Source organism: Calidris pugnax, unplaced genomic scaffold (assembly GCF_001431845.1).
Source record: "Calidris pugnax isolate Ruff unplaced genomic scaffold, ASM143184v1 scaffold18, whole genome shotgun sequence".
Classification (NCBI taxonomy): domain Eukaryota; kingdom Metazoa; phylum Chordata; class Aves; order Charadriiformes; family Scolopacidae; genus Calidris; species Calidris pugnax.
Window position 1 is genome coordinate 750716 of NW_015090812.1, and position 22796 is coordinate 773511.

Consider the following 22796-nt stretch of genomic DNA (forward strand, 5'->3'; position numbering starts at 1 on the left):
CTGCCTCCAATAGAGCTGGTTCCTGGGACACAGGAAAGTCCACTGAATCCCACTGAATGTTCCTGACTTGGGAGCAGCTGGGTTGACAAGTGTTTAAATTTTTTTCCTTTTCTTCTTTCTGAGTGTCCTGAGAGGAGAAGGGAGCAGAGAGAGAGAGGAGGGATCCACAGTAATTTTGCCTGTATGATCCATTGCAGGAGTAGAATTTGGAGTTCAAACTAGCTTGAGCTTTTAAAAAGCAGGATGATTTTTCAAATATTTTCCTTGGCAAAGCAGGTTGGTTCCAGAAAAGGTATGTGCTTTTTCCTCTCTTTGCCACACTGCCTAGAGAAAATACCCAAATGTCCATGTGAAATCCTGCTCACAGGGTTACTCTAATCCAGTGGGGCTGGATTTTTATTCCATGAGTAGAAAACCCTGTGAGAGCTGACAGTCAGTCTCTAAAATTCTTCAGCGTTTTCATAGAAATTGTAGAGTTTACAAACTGTGGGGTAATACATAGTCTACCTTAAAAGTGCTGGAAACCTCAGAGAGCATCCTTTGTGGTTTTCACATCTGGGCACCAGTTTTCCTCCGTCACGCTGTAAATCTGGGCTGGCTCCATCTACTGAGGTGAACGGGTTTAAACTGATCAAAGTGAGATATTTTTTTTTTCAGGAAGCGGATAGTTTTTTAATGTCAGGAGTTACAATAGGACAAGCTGGACCCGAGCTGTCAACAGTATTAATGTGATGCATGTGTGGGATGAGATTTAAAACATAATCCTCTGGACTAAAATATCTCAAGAGAATTCTCACCTGGGAATTCAGGCTGCTTTAACAGCGCTAACGGGTGATGTGTTTGCAGCGTACCCGGTTTGATTGCTTTTAAGGACTAAACTGACGACTGTGTGGCATGCAACATGTAATGTTTCTTTCCTTTCCCAACTGCTTTCTATTACATGCCCAGGGTTTAGACCGCTCCAATTCCTGGGTAAACACTGGTGGTCCAAAAGCAGCCCCATGGGGATCCAACCCCAGCCCAAGTGCAGAGTCAACACAGGTGGTGTCTTCGGTAGAGGTTTTTCTGGCTTTGTTTTCCCTGATGTTTCCCTGTAGAATATCTTTCTTTCGGTGTATACTCCGGTTTTGGTGGTTTGGTTTTTTTTTGTTATTATTTATTTACTCCTTGAAACTTTGTGATTTTTTTTTTTTTTTGTAATAAATTAGCATCTTCTCCCCTACCACCTCACCACACTGCATGAAAAACCTCAAAATGCGTGAACGTGTCCCCTTCTTTCATTTCAGTGGTTGCTGGTCTGTGAAATGTAAATGCTGTGACTGCTTTTCTTTTCTTTTTTTCTCTCTCTCTCTAACACTAGTTTCAGCTTCAAGTGGAGCACATTTCTAAGTGGGAACATTAATCACAGCTTCATAGTTTTGTCCATGTTTGCCATTTCTTTTGATGTTGTGAACCATTTTGCCATTTTCATCAAGCATTAAGTATTCATCGTCAAGTAATCCTTCATGACTGTTGAGTGGAGTATTGTTAAACCAAAATTGGTACACGTGTAAAATTCTCTCTTAAAACATGTGAATTTGAGTGCTGGAGCCAGTGACTTGTTAGGGCCAACTGTATCTGTTCTGTGTTGCAAAGTATGAAAACTTAATGGCAGCTTCGGTCAGAAAAACTCGATTTATTTAGCCCCTGTTGCCTGCTGCTTTCCACTGCATGGTTGCCTTGAACGTACCTCTCAACTGTACCTCCTTTCAAGTTAATTGGTCTCCCAGAAATATTCAGTCTGAGTTCACTGGCACTCAGGGCAAATTATTTTCACCAGAAAGAGAATTTCAGTACTGCTCTCATTCCCTGTGCCAGTAGCAGCGTGGCTGTGGGGTACATCCCCACGTGCTTGGTCTCTGGTAGATTGAGAGGTATGGACTGAAATGATGAATATTACCTCCTTGATGTATGCATGTTGATAAAATACAAGGATGAAAAAGTTTCATGCTTTGCAGCATTAAGTGTCTTTGTGCATAAGAACATGCAGTTACTTAAATAGACTCTCTGTCTTAAAACAATAAAAAGTACTGTCATTTTGTTTAAACCAAACCTGTAAATGACTTTAAGAGTTTGAGAATGCATAAAAAGGTATAAAGACAGTAAAAAGCCTACAGTTGGAACAGTATTTTTGTAAACGTACATTGTCCTTGAGCTGCAAAACCCATCCACAGCAAACTTTAATGTCCTGTCATCATTCATTCATCTCCACTCCGTAGGCTACGGATCGAAGTTGTAATCGTATGTCTTCGCACACTGAGACGTCAAGTTTCTTACAAACATTAACAGGACGATTACCAACTAAAAAGGTAGATTTCAGTGAAGACAATTGATATTGTGGGGCAGGGAGGTCAAGTCATTCTGAAAACATGATGCAATCTATCCTTTTATTTATAGCCTGATTTTTTCCGAGGTCATTAGGAACTGCTGTTGTTTAGCACCTCTGAATACCCAGGCTGCAGTGAATATGAAGTATTCTCTGTCAGAGTTGAGTCGGGAAGAACAAAATGACGAGGAGTAGCTTGTCTGATTTAATGTCCGTAGTGTTTGGAGCCAGTTTATTACTGGCTTTCAAAAAATATGAATAGCAGTGTCTAGACATGTAAATGATCCATTCTTGTGTGCAAAATTATAATGTGTTAGATGGCCAGTGCTACAGGTGTGTGCTGAGCTCAGTTAACTTAGGTGTTGATCCAAAGCGACTCCAGAAAGTACCTAGGAGTTACTTTGAAAGCACACTCTCTTAGAGAAGATGAGGTCCTACTAAACAATGTCTGAAAGACAAAATGCCTGACTTTTTGTGTAATGAAAATGTGCTCTGTGACAACGTCCAGGCTGTGGGTTGGTCCTCCCAAGAAAAGAAATCAAAAAGCTGTTTCTTAGCCCCACCTTTCCTTCTCACTGTTTTTAGTCCTTTCTCACAGTAAATATACATCTTTGTACAAATCGCTTTATATGTCCACTTTTTACTCCTTTTTCCTGCAAAAATCAGACCAGGCAGAAAGGTAGACTTTTAAACTAAACTAATTTGAGCACCAAACTTTTTTTTTTTTTTGGGGGGGGTGGTGGTGGGTGGGTGGCAAATTCTTTTGACACTTGGAATTCAATTTTTTGGAGCGAGATGCTGTGAAACGTTTCTCACATCACGTACCATAACATCATCCCTCATCGTTAGCTGGGGATTTCTTTAAGGGATGCCACCACTGCTGTCATGTTCCCAGTTCCTTATTTTGCTTAACCTCATTGTTTGCCATACTTTCCATGGACCGTTGCTACCATTTCTCACGGGGACTGTTTTGTGAGCTGCTCTGGAGGTTGGGACTAACTCTCAGGTTTTGAATCCGTGTAGCTTTTTCACGAAGAGCTGGCCTTGCAGTGGGTTGTGTGCAGCGGGAGCGTGCGGGAGGCGGCCCTGCAGCAGGCATGGTTCTTCTTCGAGCTGATGGTGAGCAGACTGGAAACACCTTTGCCTTATTGTCTCACAGTTCATAGTTTAAAAGGCAAACAGCAACGACCGCAAAGCGACTTGGTTGTAATTTATATTCCCCCAGGTGAAGAGCATGGTGCATCATTTGTATTTTGCTGACAAACTGGATGCGCCAAGAAAGAATCGTTTTCCTGAGCGTTTCATGGATGATGTAACTGCTTTGGTCAGCACAATTGCTGGTGATATAGTCTCTCGGTTTCAGAAGGTAATGGCAAAACAATTAAACTCAACCCCCGGTCAGAGCTCAGGCACCAGACCTCCTGCGTGTTGCGTGCTGGTGCCTAGACCAGGAATTGTTTGAAAATGTACAGTGACCTTCTTCATTTTCTTTCCCGTTTTTCTCTTCCTTCTCTCTAGGACACAGAAATGGTGGAAAGGCTCAACACGAGTCTGGCGTTTTTCCTCAATGACCTGTTGTCTATCATGGACAGAGGATTTGTTTTTGGTCTTATTAAGACCTGCTACAAACAGGTGAATGCAGATAAAGATGGTGACTTAACTCTGAACTGTAGCATAGCCTATTACTCTTAACTTTCTTTGGACACACAGTTAAGTATGGAGCCAAAATTCTGCTGTTCAGGTCTTTTTAAAGATAGCAAGGTATCCTCAGTGGTGATTTAGAGTTTACACCTCTCTGATTACACTCAAATTAGGAGTAACTTCCTTTGAGTGAATGGACATGCAGCAGGAAGGAAGAATTATTCCTTCTGCTCACCACGTTCAAAGTAATTGGATCAAAAATTAGCAGGAGTTTTTGTGCGGGAGCTCAGACTGTCGTGGTTTTTCAGAGGGTCTCTCAAGGACACGTTGACCCTGTTTGATCCCCTTCTACCCCCCTGAGGATGCAAGGTCTCCTCCCCCATAAGGAGGGTTCCTGCGTTATGCATTGGGAAGTTCATTTGCAATGTTGTGGCAGGGAAATCACCTCGAACCACAAAGTTTCGTTTGACTACAAACACTGTGCACAAAGGAGATGATGAGGAATCGGGAGCTTGGGCTTAGACTCATTTTTGCCGCAGAGTCTAAAGCATTTTATACAAAGGACAAGAACAGCAGTATCATCTGAGCTTTGTTGCCTACTGTATATTTGCCATCCTGCATCTTTGACCTGTTAATGCATCACGCTGATGTCCTGCTTCTCACAGCTCCCTGCTGAAATCAATACGATGTGAAGCACGTAGTTTTTCATTTGCGTATATAAATATGACTGTTTTATACATTTTGTGCTGATATATATGCCATTGGTTTGGATGTGTATGGCTCCTGCACATCAGAAGTTTAGTCTGTAGCACAAAGTGGATCTGATGTGACCATTTAATGATATCAAGCTCTTCAGTTGTTGCTTTGGAAGCATTTCAGGGGAGCAGTAGTGGGACAGGGGGGCTCGTTTGTACTCTCTTTTGGTGCTGACTGCAATTTTATGGGCTACACTTGCCAGGTGTCTTTAAAGATGTATTCCTTAACAAATCCAAGTAACCTGGCGTCTTTGAGGCTGGACTTCCTCCGCATCATTTGCAGCCATGAACACTACGTCACCTTGAATTTACCCTGCAGCTTGCTCACACCACCTGCATCTCCATCACCATCTGTGTCTTCAGCAACTTCTCAGGTACGTGCTGACAAGGAGCCCTTGTGGAAACGCAAGCTGAGCTTTGTTCTGAGAGGCAGTTGGGTCACCTGTATTTTTAACCTCTGCTCACTAATATTTTTGTAAGCGTTTATTTAGAAATTCTTTTTTCCTGCCACATAGGTTTTGACGTCTTTTCTTCTTTTATTATTGAAAAAAGAATGCCCATATCCCTGTCCTTGTAGTGACCACACACTGTCCTTAGGGAACTAGTTTCCTCCTATAGCAGAAAAAAGCATGAACATAAATGGGCCATTAAAGAAAATGCTTTGTCCAGTGTTACCCTTTTCTTACAAAACAGGAATCATTCTAGTAAACTGTAGCTTAGTCTTCAGAAAAAAGTAATTTGAATTAGCAAGTGTGTCATTCAAGTGGATTAATTAGTTGCAAAATTAGGCAAACTAAATCAAATTGAAGCCCTCTTTAGCCTGAATATGAGTGTCCGTACCTGAGTTAAAAGTTTAACTAGGGTCATTCTAGTAAACTGTAGCTTAGTCCTAAGAGAAAAGTAATTTGAGTTAGCAAGTGTGTCATTTAAGTGTTTAGTTCATTAGTTGCAAACTAACATTCAAGTGTTTCATTCATTAGTTGCAAAATTAGGCAAACTAAATGAAATTAAAGCCTTCTTTAGCCTGAATAAGAGTGTCCGTACCTGAGTTAAAAGTTTAACTAATCCACTTTTAAAGGTTATTTGGCTTTACTTCCCTAAGGCCTGCCCTGGGGGTGGGAAGGCAATAACAACAAACAGAATTAAGAGAAGATTTAGTGAGCTTGGTTGTAATGTAAGTAGCTGTGTCTAGATCCAAGCTTGATTGTAATGTAAGTAGCTGTGTCTAGATCCAAACAACAAAGGGAAAAGGTGGTTTATATGAAATTGTCTTTAATTCTGAAAATTGCTTCTAATGTGTTTCATAAGCTCTGACTCTGTGTTCCAAGGGACCTCATTATGCAACTTCTGAAACTCCATTTTTTTCACAGAGTTCTGGGTTCTCCACAAATGTCCAAGACCAGAAGATTGCAAATATGTTTGAATTGTCTGTGCCTTTCCGCCAACAGCATTACTTGGCCGGGCTTGTGTTAACGGAACTGGCTGTCATTTTAGATCCTGATGCAGAAGGGTAAATCTTTACAATTCTTTTTTTCTCCAAGAGTTTTCTGTAATTCCAAGCAAATGGTGGATGCAAAGCCAGTTCTGGCATGGCCAGAATTGTTTTAAATTTGTGAGCTGAGAAGATAAGAAACCAGTTCTTTTAGAATCCTCTTCTTTCTCCCTACCCTTCCTATTTCTTACTTCCTTAGCCTTGACTCTATAAACATCATTTCAGTCACATTTTTCCAGCTGAGAAGAAAGGAAAGAGGTTTCTGCTAGAGCTCTAAAGGGAAAATAGCTTTTCTCAATTATAACAAGAAAATAATTTTCAACATTTAGGAGGTCTCTATTGCTGGTGGTTTTAAATGCTACAATGCATTTCGCCTGTGGTCCTCCCAGCTCTTTTTAAACATAAATTATGCATTGATGAGGTCTCTGTGGGTTACATAAATAGACAAATAGAGTCAAACATGCAGAGTTGGTTGGTGACTTGCCTGGCTTGTGCAGCAAATAATTTTCTGAAGCAGGAGTGTAGCCTGTAGTCCTGACATCCAGTCTGTTACTTGTGTTATTTAGGGGTGTATTCTGCCTTGCCTCTTTAAAATGAGTTCTAATGGAAATTATTGATTGCTTCCACGGTCCTAAGTTCTCTCGCAGGCATTTTTCTCAAGGTGGACTCAAAAATATCAGCCGAGTCGACAAATGCTGGTGATTCATGGTTAATTCTGCCCCTTTACCAAGAGGTCTCAGGAGTTAAACATTCATTCTTTTTCCTGTTGGAGAAGAAAGTGATGCCATAAATTAGAATATTTTCCTGTGTATGTACATAACACACTGCAGTCCCATTTGTTTGGCCTGAAATGGAAAAAGCAGCAAATCTTTACCCATATACACTGTCTGCAGAAATCCTTTTTGTACCGTAGGAACATCCTGCTCACTGGTTAGAAATCAGTCACTGTCTCTGACCATGTTTGTCCTTACTCTTCACAAAGTTTCTGTTCTCACCAACCTGCCTCTTGAGCTCTCTCAGCACTTAAGCTCGGACCAGGATGGAAAACTCTGTGCAAAGGAGCTATCAGCATGGTCTTGCTGGCGTCCACTAGGGAGACAGCTCCTCTCTCAAACCTTGTCTGGACAGAAAAAGCTCTCTGATACCAATTGAGCTCTGGAGATGCATTTTGAACAAAGCTCCTTCATTTTGGTGGAGAGATAGACCAGTAATGCATTTGTAATTATTTTTTTTCCAGAATTACTTGTAGTTTGCAGCTTATTAGCTGTTCTCAGGCTTAGTCTTCTGCGTTTGCCCTGGTAGATCCACCATCTAAAGTAAACCAGTCTGTTCAGATCTGTTCTTCCATTGGCTGCGAAGACTTTTAACAGCTGTATAGTATCATCGTCAGGTTGTTGGTAGGGGTTTCAGACATGCCTGCCATTAAAATATTTAGGCTACCATTAGAAAAAGCTCAGAATTGTTCTCAGTTGCATTACCCTGGGGAGGGATGTCCTTCTAGGTTTTGATAGCCGATACAGAGCCTTAAATGTGTCCTGTCCTTGCTCTTTTAGCTTCATTCGCAAAATATGTTAAATTTTACCTTGCCACCTCCAGCCTGGAGATGAAGGGAGCTGCCTGAATGTGACCATTACAGGGAGCAAGTCCAAGCAGCTACACCCTGAACAGATTGTCTCTGTAAACAGTGCTGTGCTGCTTTGGTTATTAACTGATGTTGCTCCTTTCATAGCACCCATGTTGCCCGTATCGACTGGTGCAGGGCAGAAGTGAGAAAATCGGAATTTGGCCCTCAGCATTCAGTGACAAAAGTCAGGTTTCCAAAAGTGTGCGGTGTTGACCCAAATTCAGGCCGGGGTTGCGATAACGGAGGGGGACGGTTGGAGGGCGGCAAGATCAATTCATTGCATCATCAGCCAGAAAGACAAGTGGGCCACGTTTCCTCCTCTTTGCTGGGGATCGATCCACCACGGTACCTGCTCTCTTCTGGAAAAGTGCAGAGGAGCCCTAGTTTTGAATGACACTGCTTTGTTTGGGTGTGATTTCCCTTCACGCAATTCTATGGCCTGCAGGATAGTTTCCCTTGAACTGTTAGAAACACAACTTTGGTGCCTCTCCTTCAAAGGAGAAGGCTTCTACAAAGACTTCTTTAATCTGAAGGAACCAGTCACTTAAATAAGCATTTCCTTCCTAATTGTTGAGGGTCTCACTAATTACACAAGCAAGCAACTGTAGAATCTCATTAGAGCTTGATTAAAAAACACAGGAAAGACGTGTAGCAACAACCAGGTAATGTCCTCTTAACCTGTCCTGGTGTCATTTTTAATCATTTAAAACGCCCAACAATCCAGTCGAAGCCTCTTGTCTCTTTTAACCAGAACTCAACTCTACTTTTTCAGGTAAAGTGGATACTGCCTGAAATTCAACACTTGTTTTAATACCTCAGGTCTGAACACTGGAGCTTATGTTTTGCTAACGCATAATGTATGAGCTTCCTTGGCTGCTTCCTGCATGGGGTAACGTTGTCTTCTCGGCCTGGTTTGCCCACGGAAGCAAATAGCTACAGGGACACCCGCTATTTGCTCGGGGAGAGTTTATTTGGATTTGCCTCTGTGTGGTGGCTGAGGGAACCTACAGGAGCAGAGCGAGTTCTTGAGAGATTCAGGGGAGTTTGTGGGTTTTTTTCAGCGAGTAGGGCTCAGGCAGGGACCCCTGCAAAAGGGGGTGATGCTTGGGCCCTGCCATTGTTTGTATCTGAATAACGAAGCAGGCCATTTTTTGCCATTTTTCCTCTACTCTTCCATTCCTTTGACGCTTTCTATGCAAAACTATTGACCCGTCAAGTGATTTGGTTGAATAATTATGTGGGAGGTCGGGGAACTGAAGCAGAAACATCCTGATCGTTTGATAAAAGCCACGTTCTGTCTTAGGAGGGCTTTTCTCTCTGTAAATGGTTGTTCAACAGATAAAATGAAAAGAACACAATGAATAGTTTCACTAAACCCGCTGTCCTCTCAAGGTTCTCTCCCTGTTTTCCGTATTCTTTAAGTTCTAATGGTCTTCAGTAGATTAGATACTTGAGCATAGCAGTAGCTGGGGCTTTGGTTTTGTATGGAGGATATAAGAGTGTTCACATGATATTGGGTGCACACCTCCACAAGCTAGTTTTTGTACATTTTATATGGCATAGTGAAAAGCCAGCCGTTTGTAAAATACATGGGAGGTCAAAAAATACGTGTAATATGTGAAGTTAAAAATAAAACCCAGGATTTTTTTTCTTTTTCTGAAGCCCTTTAGTTACAAAGTATAGTTTGCTTTGAAGAGATTAACTAATCTGCGTGACCCAACTCTCTTTTAACAGTTTATTTGGATTGCATAAGAAGGTCATCAATATGGTACACAATTTGCTGTCCAGTCACGACTCGGACCCGCGGTACGCTGACCCGCAGGTAAAGGCCCGGGTGGCAATGCTGTATCTACCTCTGATTGGCGTGATCATGGAAACCGTGCCTCAGCTTTATGACTTTACAGGTATTTCCTCTTCTGTGCTTTGAATATATGTTCGTCTGCTCACGAGACATGAGTGTTGGGGTTCTAAAACTGAACTACAAACCTCTCTACTGTCAGATGAGATTGTTTCTATTTCTGAACAGTATTATAACTTTGACATGTTTTCACATCCATTCCCTGAACTGCACTTGCAGCGTGTATCTTCAGTGGCTGTTAACACTCAAAAGCTGCATTAGCCCACTTGTTTGCATGACGCGAAAAATTAGCGATGCGTTTTAGTTTGCATCCTTCTGGCTGCTGTATGTGCGTAGCCAACATCCCTCGGTGTCTCTGACCTGCTTAAAAAGTCACCCCATGTACTCTACAATTCTCATAACCCTTCCAAAGGATAAGCAGGGTCCCTCTTCTTCCTCTGCGTACGTGATCTGTCACACGTTCGTTTCAGGGGTGCTTCGCAAAGCATCCTGGAGAGCAGCTTCAGTGGGTTATTTCTAATCAGGGCAGGGAGTCTGACCTGGAATAGTTTGGAATTTGGAATTGTCTTCTACATCCTTTCAGTTTAATGACACAATGAAGCTGCGAGTAAGGATTTGGAGTCAAGTGTTCAAAGGGACAGAAGGTCTATTTTCAGAAGGGTTCTAGATACTGAGGTTGCGTCGGTTGCATCTGAAACGTGTTGTTGTCTTTGCTTTGCGTGACCTCAAATAACAACCCTGTTGACTTGCAGGACTCAGTGAACGTGGTGATTTTCAGTTTGCTTTCCCGGGCAGTTCATTGAAACTAAGCCCTGCGGAGGGAGGCTGGGGAGAGGAACTTTGAATGAGGCAGTTCATTGAAACTAAGCCCTGCAGAGGGAGGGAGGCTGGGGAGAGGAACTTTGAATGTGGGGACTGACTAGATGCACGTGTTTCTCGGCAGAGAGTCACAACCAGCGAGGGAGGCCCAGCTGCGTCGCTGTGGACGATTACGAAAGCGAGGGTGGCAGCATGATCAGCCAGACAGTTGCCATGGCCATCGCAGGAACGTCGGTCCCTCAGCTCACCCGGCCCAGCAGTTTTCTACTCGCCTCATCGGTACGAAGCCACCTCTCTCTACTCCTTGACCCTCAGTCTGTGTCAACAAGCAAATATGTACACGTGCAGGTCCTGCGGGGCTGACCAGGTGGTGGGGACTCTGATTGCAGTGGAGTGTTACATAGCAGCCTTCCAGTACCTGAGGGGGGCCTACAGGAAGGCTGGGGAGGACCTGTTGAGAAAGGCCTGCAGGGACAGGACGAGGGGCAATGGCTTCAAGCTGGAGGGGAACAGATTTAGACTGGAGATTAGGAGAGGGTTCTTCACTGTGAGGGTGGTGGAGCACTGGAACAGGTTGCCCAGGGAGGTGGTTGAGGCCCCTTCCCTGGAGATATTCAAGGAGAGGCTTGACGAGGCCCTGGGCAACCTGGTCTAGTTGGGGGTGTCCCTGCTGACTGCGGGGAGGTCGGACTAGATGACCTTTGGAGGTCCCTTCCGGCCTGGACAACTCTATGACTCTATGACAAGGTGGGGACAAATCACGTTTGCATGTTGTTTTGCCTGTCTTGGGGTGTAAGAAAATGCCAAGCAGGGATGGAAATAAACAAACCTTGGAAAATGGAAGAATTCTCTTTTCTGATAAAGATTCTCTATTTCTGAAGTAATCTAGGCGGGGACAAAACACGTTTGCATGTTGTTTTGCCTGTCTTGGGGTGTAAGAAAATGCCAAGCAGGGATGGAAATAAACAAACCTTGGAAAATGGAAGAATTCTCTTTTCTGATAAAGATTCTCTATTTCTGAAGTAATCTGATGAAAGCTCTGTGAAGCCTAGTGGTCACTATGACCTCTAAGGCCTAAGCAAAAGTTCCCACACCTAAGTCCCACCTAGCTGAAGACATAAATGGGCCATTTTCCCTGTTCTCTGCGCAGGGAGGGAATCCCAATTCTGGTAACAGGCAGGTCCTTCCATTTCTCCCTCCTCTTCCTCCTTTACTCCTGCACCAGGACCACATTTTGCTAGGTTTTATGTGCATTTAAAGTGAGACACTGATATATACATGAGATAATGAATAATAGCTGACTGGAGCTCATTAAAGGCATCTTGAGGGAAGTGGGTGTTTGCTGCCTGAACAGAAACTAATTCATATAATGTGATTATTTTAGTTTGAACTGTAGCTTCACTCTTGTGGCTTGACTATCTATGGGCTCCACTGAGCTGTTGTGTTGAGAAAGGGAAATGTATATCTCCTGATTGTTAGTAAAAACTGTCTGTTCACCTTCTGTTCCTATTTGGTAATTATTTAGGCTGGGCCGGTAGCTGGTGCAGTTCATTGTAGTGATGATTGAAGTGTTTGGATGTGAAATACAGTGTGGCAAATGTCTTGACCTGTCTATTTTAGAGCGGCAGGCAGCACTCCACCTTCTCAACAGAGTCCAGCCGCAGCCTTCTGATCTGTCTCCTCTGGGTGCTCAAGAACGCGGATGAAAGTGTCTTGCAGAAGTGGTTCACAGACCTGTCAGTGTTGCAGCTCAATCGCCTGCTGGATTTGCTTTATCTTTGCGTATCCTGCTTCGAATACAAGGTACTGCTATATTGTTTAAACCTCCTGGAGTTCCTTCTAGGGCTTGCCCTGGAACTTTATACTCCCATCCTTTACACGACTGCAGAAAGGCATTTCCTGCTCTCCCCTAAGTATTTCCTGTATTCAAAATCCCAAGGCTAAGCACGTCTCTGTGTGACCTCCAGCCTTTTCCCATGTTTACTTTTCAGCCATGCAAGTGTCTGTGTCTTGTTTTACCTCTGAAGCACTTTGCTGCAGGGAAAGGAGACAGCCCTTGGCCATTTTGCCAACTGTCAACAAGATGCTGCTTGCCACTCATCTGGGAACTGCTGCAGGGAAAGGGGACAACCCTTGGCCATTTTGCCAACTGTCAACAAGAAGAGAGTTTTCTGTAGCAATGCTGGAGTCTGGGGAGATCTATCTAGCTGGCAACAAAACCTGTATTCCTTTCTTGCTGCATGTCTTCAGACAGGAAAGATATTCCAGAATGAAAGAATCTTCCCTCACAATCTCTTTTGAAACTTGCAGGGCAAGAAAGTGTTTGAAAGAATGAACAGTCTGACATTCAAGAAGTCGAAAGACATGAGAGCCAAACTTGAAGAAGCTATTTTGGGAAGCATAGGGGCAAGGCAGGAAATGGTCCGGAGAAGTAGAGGACAGCTAGGTAAGTAAAGAAATCTTCTGGGATGTCCCCTTTTCCCAAAAACTGCTACTCTTGTCCCCAACAATTACTTGCACCCGTCTGTGGTGTGGGGTACTACCCATCCAGTTTTTCAGACAAAGAGGCCCCTAGAAAAAGCTGTTTGCAGGATGCTCCACTGGGTCTGTAAAATCTCTACACTTTCCCTAAATAAACTGCCTGTAGGTGGAACTTACTGTCTACAGGCAGTTTGTTACTCGAATGCTTTTGTTTACATGTGTTCACATCTCATTTATGGGGTGTTCTTGCCTGAACTTCTTCCAGTGTAGCATCTTCCAGGGCCACCTTCCACTATGTCCGGTGCAAGGATCAGAGTGGAAAACAAGCTGCCTGATCTTGCTTTGATAGCTCTGAACATGCCTGGATATTTCTGCTAACTTAATGAGGCTTCAAATAGCCAGTAGTTGGGGTAACAAGCACCTTCTGATGATTTTTTGCTGTTTGTGTTGATTGAGAGGAAGGGATGGCCCAGGAGGTCAGGACAAGAATCAGAACTGTGGTTTTGTCTCCTACTCTGCCACAGGCATGTTGGCACACCTGAGCCAGCTGTTGTGGGCTACATCGAATCAATATTTTAGAGCCATAATCAATGAATAAATTCAGAGAAATGGGGATCTTTGCATTTGTTTTTTCTTAATCTGGCCTGATTGCCTTTATTACTTGAAATGCCCCTGCCCTCCCAGCAGTGAGAATAAAGACATAGAAAACTGTGAAGTAGGAAGGAGGGTCTTGGTGGCACCCTGAGAACGTTACTGTGTGCCGTGCTGAGGATTGCCACATCCAGGCTTTTTCTGTAGTCCAGGGAAGGTGGGTTTGATAGCTACGTCCGTGATTTGAGTATCTCAGCTGCCTCTCTGCATTAGCTCTGTGGTGAGCTGGTGTGTGGCAGCACACACCCTGGTCTGCATCGCTCATTGCTCTCTTGGATACAAAGCTGCTGCAAGTGAGGTTGCCTCTCATGCTACTCAGCAGTGACAGAATTAGGGGCCATGTAAACATCTTGGGTGAGTGCCACAGCCTTGGGCTCTAAGGAGTCACAGTTTGCTGTCACCTCTCGCTTGTGAACAAATCTAGAGTTGCTACTCATGTGAAAAAATTAGCATTAGATGCCTGCTATTGTTTTCATGTTGTCCCACAGAGAGAAGTCCTTCTGGGAGCGCGTTTGGAAGTCAAGAGAATTTGAGATGGAGAAAGGATATGACTCACTGGCGTCAAAACACAGAAAAGCTTGACAAGTAACTCTTGCCTTATCCTTCTACGTTACCAATGTGACAGTGGCCGTGAGGGTGCAGGGTCTCTCTCCCCATAGAAGGTCAATGGCATCAGTCCACTTAGCTCTCGTGCAAGCAGGTTTGGGCCCTCAGCTGGAGCAGGGCTGGCAGTGTATGAATAGCTTTTAGCACAACACTGCCCTATCTAACTCTGCTTTGCCACTGCCCCTTGCTTGCTTAGATTTTACAATGAGATTTAAAGAGACTGATACAATCCATTACCTTCTTAAAACCCTGTAATTTAGAGAGAAGATCCATTAACAGTATTCACAGATAGCATATATATCTCATGTCATATTTCCTTTATTCCATAAGAGCATTCTGGAGTTGTCAAAGCTCGCTTTCCTTTCCTGTCCTAATCCATCACTTTGATTGTTTTTCCACATGTGCTGTGCTTTTAGAAGCCACAAACCAGCCAGGTACTGTAGCATTGGTGTGCAGTTCTTCTAAATTGCCATTTTGTACGTCTGCAGACTCAATCATCACAGCATTGTTTGTGATGCTTGGCAGAAGTTCTCAGTGTGTGTGTGCAACTGATTGGAATGAGCTCTTTTTGCTTATTACACCCATTTCCTTTCAAATGCCCTCTCTTGGTGTGGTTTAATTCGGAGGGCTCAGGAGCTGTGTTTGAGCTTCGGCTGTGCACGTTTTCTGTTTCCTCAAATTGCAACCTGCAGTCTCCATCCTCCCAGCAAAATAAATGTTCCCCAATCCTAGGAAAGCAATCTCAGCCCAAGCGAAGCTCTGAAGAAACTGGAGATTGGGGTCCTCAGAGCCTGGGGTGGAGAGCAGGCCAAATTTTACCCCTGAAGACATTGACATTTGCTGAAGTTGAAAGTGCATCTTCACAGCTTCCATTTGCTTTGTCTGACACAAGAACGTAATCTCTTGTTATGTCAAATAGTGACTTTTTGTCCAAAACCTCAGTGCTGTTGAGGCACTGGGAAAGCCAAGTGACTAGTGTGTTTGAACCTACTAGTGAAGTGATGTAGGTACAAATTTCACCTTGGCACAGCTCCAGAGCTGTGAACAAAGTAACACCAGATTAAAATTTGGCCTGAAGAACTCATCAGTTCACTGCTGGCACTGGGTCTGAGCCTTCTCCTCTTCCCAGGAGGACCTCACATACATGCTGTGGAATACCTTGATGGTCAAAGGATGGTGTCTCACCCCACAAAATAACCTGCTTAGATAACTCTACAAACCTGCTTTTTAACCCATTCTTGCTTACTGTGGCCTAGATCCATCGCACTCCTATGGCACTGCAAGTGTGTCCTGCATGTGTAGGTAGAGTCTGGCCCTTTGAAGCCTAACAAGCAAGACTTTTCACACCAAATATCGTGCACAGCTAATTGCAGGTGGTATTATTTTATGCAGGTGGTATTATGTGTAGGGGTTATTTGTAGATTGTAGGGGGTTTTTGTGTTTGTGTGGTTGGACTCAATGACCTCAGAGGTCTTTTCCAACCATGGCAGTTCTGTGATTTTATATGGGACCAGGCTCCAAGCCTTCAGATTCTGGAGCCTGAAGAGTAGATTATGAGTGTGTGACCCAGCTCCCAGAGGAAGCAGAGCGTGGCAGGGGAGGGTTGCTGCAATACAGGTCTCAGAGCCCAGTCAGCTGCCATCCCCTTTGGTGTGTATTTTCCTGGGATTTTGTCAGTGGGTCACACTCCTGCTGTGATTTGGCCTGGCATGAGCCTGTCGGAGGTGGCACCTGTGGTGGGACAGGCCATAGTTGGGCTCTTTAAATATACCACTGGGTCTTTGCCAAATGCAGCTCGTGCCATGGAAATTAGGTGGTTCAGGCCATAGTCAGGCTCTTTAAATATATCTCTGGGTCTTTGCCAAATGCAGCTCGTGCCATGGAAATTAGGTGGTTGCTGCTGAATTCCTGGGGCCACCAGTGTGAATGGGTACGTGAACTTTGTGAGCCTTTCCAGGACAGTGAGTGCCTGGCATATACCAGCAAAATTGTGTCCTTTTCCTTTTTTTTTTTTTTTAACTTGGAGAGGAAGATATTTTTCAAGAACTGTAATGTCATGTAGCTTAAATGCACAAAGACAGCACCTCACAGCATGCACGCTGTGCTGCGACCAGTCTGTCTGCTGGGATCAAGAGCCCAGATCTACAAGCTCGTGTAGCACCACCTTGTGTCCATGGCCTTCAACATAAACCCATACCTTCTGTTCCTGGTTGTGCTGTTTGCATGCCTAACGATGCTACTAAACCAGTTTGGAGTTGGACTTTTGATTCTAAACTGTTGCTGTGTTCCTGGGAGAGTAAGGAGGTGTCAGAAAGCAGTGTGAGCTCGCCTAGCATGATGAACGTAAATCCTGTGTAAGTTTGTATACGTGGAAAAAAAAAACAAAGTCTTTCTTCCTGTCCTCTTAATGGATGCGTTGAAATATCCTTGCAGTGTTGTCCAGTAATAAATATATGCATTGTCACTGGGGGTTTTCTGCTAAAGTGGAATTATTTTTGACTGGAAAACAGGTAGGTCTACTTCTTAAACAGAAAGTGATTTTATTGCTTTCTTTTCTTTGATTAGATCAAGAGCAGAGATAGAACACGAGGCACTTATTGATGGAAATCTTGCAACGGAGGCGAATCTGATTATTTTGGATACACTAGAGATAGTTGTACAGGTAAGGATGATAAGAAAATAGAGATGTAACAGCATTATGATCACTTGGCCAGGCAGTATTTTGATAAAGAAACCTTCCCGCTGCTCTTGACTGCGAAAACTGTCAGAACTGTTCAACCCCCCTGCTGCAGCAGGATGGTGGTAATAACCTCCCCTAATCCTCAGCCTGTAACAGTCTGGTTTTACACTGCAGTCAGTAGCTTCCTTCAGGCTTCTGAAAGCTTTCCCCTTTTGTAGCTTAAGACATGGTTGTTTAAAAACTCAGCAATGAACTGTAAAGATGCCCAAGCCCTGTTCTAACTGATTCTTCTAGTTCTTCCCAGACCTGCCTCAAGCTTTCTGAAAGCTTTTCCCTTTTTGTAGCATAAGAAATGGTTGTTTAAAAACTCAGCAATGAACTGTAAAGATGCCCAAGCCCTATTCTAACTGATTCTTCTAGTTCTTCCCAAACCTGCCTCAAGTCGTTGGGTTCCAGGTCAGCCTCCTGTATCTGTACTTAATTTGCACAGTGCAAGAAAGCTTCCAGGCTCCTTGGTCTGCGTGTGCAGCCAAGATATTTCCTCACTCCTCACAAATGAGTGAGGGCACATGGCAGTTGTGTCCTCTGCTGTAAAGATGCCCAAGCCCTGTTCTAACTGATTCTTCTAGTTCTTCCCAGACCTGCCTCAAGTCATTGGGTTCCAGGTCAGCCTCCTGTATCTGTACTTAATTTGCACAGTGCAAGAAAGCTTCCAGGCTCCTTGGTCTGCGTGTGCAGCCAAGATATTTCCTCACTCCTCACAAATGAGTGAGGGCACATGGCAGTTGTGTCCTCTGCTTTCAGTACCATCCATCCCCCTGGCTTTAGCATGTGGGTCAGGTTTTCATTACCTGGGGGCTGATTCAGTAACGTGGGAGTTTTGAGGGCCCAGCTCAGTGGGTAATTTCTCCATGGCAAAGGGTTTTTCTGCAGAGTTATTCTCTCTTACACACGCACACAGACACACACAGGAGGTTCATTTTCACTCATGCAACTCTTGGTTTCCTTTTGACTGCAGACTGTTTCTGTGACGGAGTCCAAAGAGAGCATCCTCGGCGGAGTGCTGAAAGTGCTTCTGCACAGCATGGCCTGCAACCAAAGTGCACTTTATCTCCAACACTGCTTCGCCACGCAGAGGGCTTTGGTTTCAAAGGTGAATTCTCTGTGGATGCTATTATATATATCCCGAGTGGGAGGATGGGGCTATTTTCTTCCTTGCACTTCCCCAATCATTTATTATTTTGTGCAATATTAACTTTCAGAAAGTGTGGTCTGGGGGTTGATAAAACCTGACTATTTTCATGATCAGTTGCCTGTATATTTATGCACTTTGAGTTTGTCAGCTGCACACAAAGGTACAGTTCATACAGCCCGAGTGTGGTGTGGGTTCCTGCTGGCCGGTGGTAAGCGGGCAGAGGCACCTAGACAGTACAGAGACAGGTGGAATTTAAGCTGTATGAAATTCAACTTAAAATGGATTTATTCTACTCAGCCCACAATTTAAACAATTTCCCAGTCTGTGTAGATATACTGGGAAAAGCTCGAAGTTTTAAGCCTGAGTTTTTGGAATTGATGTAAATTGGTCTAACTTAAAATGGATTTATTTTACTCGGCCCATAATTTAAACAATTTCCTAGTCTCTGTAGGTATACTGGGAAAAGCTCGAAGTTTTAAGCCTGAGTTTTTGGAATTGATGTAAATTGGTCTAAGACTGTACATCTAGGAGTAAATTGTGGGTGTAGGTTGCCTTGCAGTGCTGCCAGGGAGTCTGCTTTTGCCTTACTGTAAAAGTGGATTGATTTAAATTAGCATCATTCCCCCACAAAACAGAGGGGACTGGACTGTCTCTAACGCCAGGTTGTTCTCATTGCTGAGGATCCCCCTGGCCTTTTTGTCCGAGTGCTTGTTCCCCTCAGTCCCAGCACTAATGTTCTCATGTGCTGTTTTTTGCAGTTCCCTGAGCTGCTGTTTGAAGAGGAGACTGAGCAGTGTGCGGATCTGTGCCTGAGGCTCCTGAGACACTGTAGCAGCAGCATCAGCACCATACGGTCGCATGCGAGTGCCTCCCTTTACCTTCTGATGAGGCAAAACTTTGAGATCGGGAACGTGAGTATCCAGCTGCACTTCAGAGTCACAGAATCACAGAATGGTAGGGGTTGGAAAGGACCTCTGGAGTTCATCTAGTCCAAGCCCCTGTCAAAGCAGGGTCACCCAAAGCAGTTGGACAGGAACATGTCCAACCCCTGGAGTTCATCTAGTCCAAGCCCCTGCCAAAGCAGGGCCACCCAAAGCAGTTGGACAGGAACATGTCCAGGTGGGTTTGGAATATCTCCAGAGGAGGAGACTCTGGGCAGCCTGTTCCAGGGCTCTGGCACCCTCACAGGAAAGAAGTTTTTCCTTGTGTTGAGATGGAATTTCCCATGTTCCAGTTTGCACCCATTGCCCTTTGTTCTGGGACCAGACACCACTAAGAAGGGTCTGGCCCCATCCTCTTACCACCCACCCTTTAGATATTACTCAGCATCGATGAGATCCCCTCTCAGTCTGCTCTTCTCCAGGCTGAACAGCCCGGACACCTGCCCTTCAGATATTACTCAGCATTGATGAGATCCACCCAGGACTCTCAGCCTTTCCTCATCACAGAGGTTCTCCAGTCTCTTGATCATCTTCATAAGGTTATTCATTAGGTTATTACGCATAAACAGAGGTTCGCCATTCTCTTGGTCATCTTCGTAAGGTTATTCATTAGGTTATTACGCATAAACTGGTTGGGGACTTCTGGATGGAGCTCTGTGTGTTCCTGTGGAAGAAAGGCTGGGAAGCTGCCTCTGGTGTTGGTTTGTAGAGAGATGCTTTCTGGATGGAGCTCTTGTGTATTCCTGTGGAAGAAGGGCTGGGAAACTGCCTCTGGTGTTGGTTTGTAGAGAGATGCAGAGCCCTGCCTGGAACATCCACTGTGAGAGTTTCCGAACCTCTCAGTTTGGAAGGTTTACATACTCTTCAGACTGGACAGCGTGCACGCAGGGGGCTGTTGGGAGGAACGTCCTTTTGCCTTCCATTCCCACATCTCTAGGTGAGAGCAGAAGCAGCCACACAGCCCTTCCTATGGCACAGCGGGTGTGTATGTCTTTTCTGAACGGGCTGTGTTAGTGGAGGTGAGTCAGCAATGCTGAGATTTTGTTTGCATTCAGATCTCTAATTACACCTTAGCGTGACTCACCCATGCGCACTTTAAATTAGCAAGAAAATTCCCAGCCTTAACTCTTCCAGTTGGTACTTTGCAGGCAGATACATGGCTGTGCATCGCAGAGTGCTCCTCCAGACAGCTCTGCTGACACTGCTTGAGAGGAGAGCAGTGGACAGAAAACTAAAACTTTTGCAGGATAACATTCACCTGGAACTTAATAATACTGTCATCAGATTACAAAGTCAGCAGCACCAGAGGTTTACTGTAACCACTTCTCTGTGACAGCCCGTTTCACAAAACTTGTGTTTTCTTTTTGGTATCAGGTGTCCGTCAGGAGGAAGCTCCAATGATCAGAGCAGTGATGTTGCAGAAGTCTGTTGCAGTATCTCCAGGCTGTTGAAATATAATAACAATTTCTCTCTTGCAGAACTTTGCCAGAGTGAAAATGCAGGTGACCATGTCACTCTCATCCCTGGTGGGGACATCCCAGAACTTCAATGAGGAATTTTTGAGACGTTCCCTGAAGACTATTTTGACATATGCTGAAGAAGATCTGGAACTTAGAGAGACAACGTTTCCTGATCAGGTAAAAGAAATCAGGTAAAAGAAAAGTAATGTGTAGTTCATCAACAGCCTGTTCTTAAACCTCTGTCTGTAGCTGGAATTTACATATATTCCCAGAAGGAGGTGCATATTTTTTTATCACCTAAGTACATAAAACTCAGATTCCTGATGGACATCAAGATTCAAACACACAAAGTTTCAGAGCGACTTTGGTCCAAACATAGCAGTATTTAGCTCAGATCCCATTACCAGTTCATTACAGTGGTGTATTTTTACAGGTCCAGGACTTAGTGTTCAACCTCCACATGATCCTGTCCGACACAGTTAAAATGAAGGAGCACCAGGAAGATCCAGAAATGCTGATTGACCTGATGTACAGGTAGAGTTTATACCCAGTGCTCTGTGGGGACGGTAGATGTCAGCGTTCCACAGGGTGTTCAAACAAAGCTTTGTACCTACTGCACTTTTTGTGTTTAGAGCCTGAGGTATTGTATTGCTGTGAACTTTGATTACTTGTTTTTTATTAGGAATTACTTTAAACTTCCACCTGTTTGACACTGCTTGCCATGATTCACATTTCCCCTGAAGCCAACGCAGCTACTTAGTGTTTTCTTTTGGACTCAGATGGTGCACATTTGAGCCCTTACAGAGCTTGGTTTTAGAGCAGATCCAGATCTTAGTGGTGATGGAGACCTGTCTGTTGTGTTTGAATGTGGTGTTGGTAGGTTTTGTTTGGCGTTTATGTAGCTTATCTTGGATACAAGCAGTTCCCATTCCCCAGCAGTCTCTTGACAATCTTGTCCTCCACCTGAGGAAAAACCATCATGGAAAACTTAAGGACCTGCTTGCACAAAGCTTTTTGGTGATGGTACATATGATGGTCTCCATACGCGAAAGATATTCCAGAGCCATGTTAAGATCCCAGCTACCAAATTACATGGTGGTGTCTCCTTAGAAGGCAGCAGAGATTTTGTTGTAAGCAATCAGGCAGATTTGCTGAGATTGTCCCACACCTTTGGCTTAACTACCAGTCTTCAGGTGAATTACGAGCTTTGGTCAAGATCTTCAGCAGTCACCCATAAAAGCATCCTGCCATCAAGGAGTAGCTGCAGTTGTTTCCCCACCACTACCTGGCTCAGAAATCTATGAAGTAATTTAGGGTGACTTTCCATCCTAGATAGCTTCCTGTTTCAGGTATTTCTAGATAGGCTAGCACTTGGGGTGGTTATCATTTAAGCAGAAGTGACTAAATGTTAATCACAGAGGGGTTTTTTTCTAATTAGGATTGCAAAGGGCTATCAGAATTCCCCTGACCTGCGCCTGACGTGGCTGCAGAACATGGCTGGGAAGCACTCCGAGAGGAGCAATCATGCCGAATCAGCCCAGTGCCTGGTCCACTCTGCAGCCTTGGTGGCTGAATATCTAAGCATGCTGGAAGACCGAAAATACCTCCCTGTAGGGTGTGTTACGTTTCAGGTAGGAATTATCCTCCCTAATGTATTTTTTTAATCTGCTGCTGAGATACCGAGTATCTCCATGTGGCAGGTATTGCTGTGCCCACGTGCTCATGCTGCACTTGCTCTGTTTGCTTGGATCTAACCATTGTGTAGTGGGTGCAGCTGATAAAAGTGGTTCCTGTGACGAATAACGTTAAGCAGAACACTCCTGAGTAGAGCAAACAAGCACGTACTTAGCTTTGACCGTGTAGGTGGTCCAGTCCAGTGAGTTTAAACGCGTGCTGAAGTACCGTGATGGTTCAGAAGGAAATGAAACAAAATGCATGTGAAAGCTGCCTCTTTAAAAATTTTAGGATTCAATTGGAAATCAGCTTGTTTTCGAAGTATTGTGAGTTCTGAATGTTGTCTAAATTGAATAAAAATACTTTATCTATGTTGTATCTCCTTAGAACATATCTTCCAATGTTTTGGAAGAGTCAGCAGTTTCTGATGATGTTGTGTCACCAGATGAAGAAGGTATCTGCTCTGGGAAGTACTTTACAGAAGCTGGTCTGGTGGGATTGCTGGAACAGGCTGCAGCATCTTTCTCCATGGTAGAAGACTTTAATTTCTTTCC

General features: G+C 44.1%; 1 protein-coding gene across 1 annotated transcript in view; it reads left to right on the top strand.

The window, feature by feature from the left end:
• The window catches only part of DOCK7 (dedicator of cytokinesis 7), a 99768-nt gene that overhangs the window by 61183 nt on the left and 15789 nt on the right, over window positions 1–22796 (top strand). The window contains exons 23-42 of the mRNA XM_014938924.1: window positions 949–1041; window positions 2259–2348; window positions 3389–3484; window positions 3591–3731; window positions 3884–3997; window positions 4965–5135; window positions 6132–6271; window positions 9612–9781; window positions 10679–10833; window positions 12175–12357; window positions 12865–13000; window positions 14175–14271; window positions 14709–14726; window positions 16858–16954; window positions 17991–18125; window positions 18926–19078; window positions 20587–20745; window positions 21002–21102; window positions 22007–22199; window positions 22630–22773. Of these exons, the coding sequence (XP_014794410.1) occupies window positions 949–1041; window positions 2259–2348; window positions 3389–3484; window positions 3591–3731; window positions 3884–3997; window positions 4965–5135; window positions 6132–6271; window positions 9612–9781; window positions 10679–10833; window positions 12175–12357; window positions 12865–13000; window positions 14175–14271; window positions 14709–14726; window positions 16858–16954; window positions 17991–18125; window positions 18926–19078; window positions 20587–20745; window positions 21002–21102; window positions 22007–22199; window positions 22630–22773 (2586 nt within the window). The remainder of the gene's footprint in view (window positions 1–948; window positions 1042–2258; window positions 2349–3388; window positions 3485–3590; window positions 3732–3883; window positions 3998–4964; window positions 5136–6131; window positions 6272–9611; window positions 9782–10678; window positions 10834–12174; window positions 12358–12864; window positions 13001–14174; window positions 14272–14708; window positions 14727–16857; window positions 16955–17990; window positions 18126–18925; window positions 19079–20586; window positions 20746–21001; window positions 21103–22006; window positions 22200–22629; window positions 22774–22796) is intronic.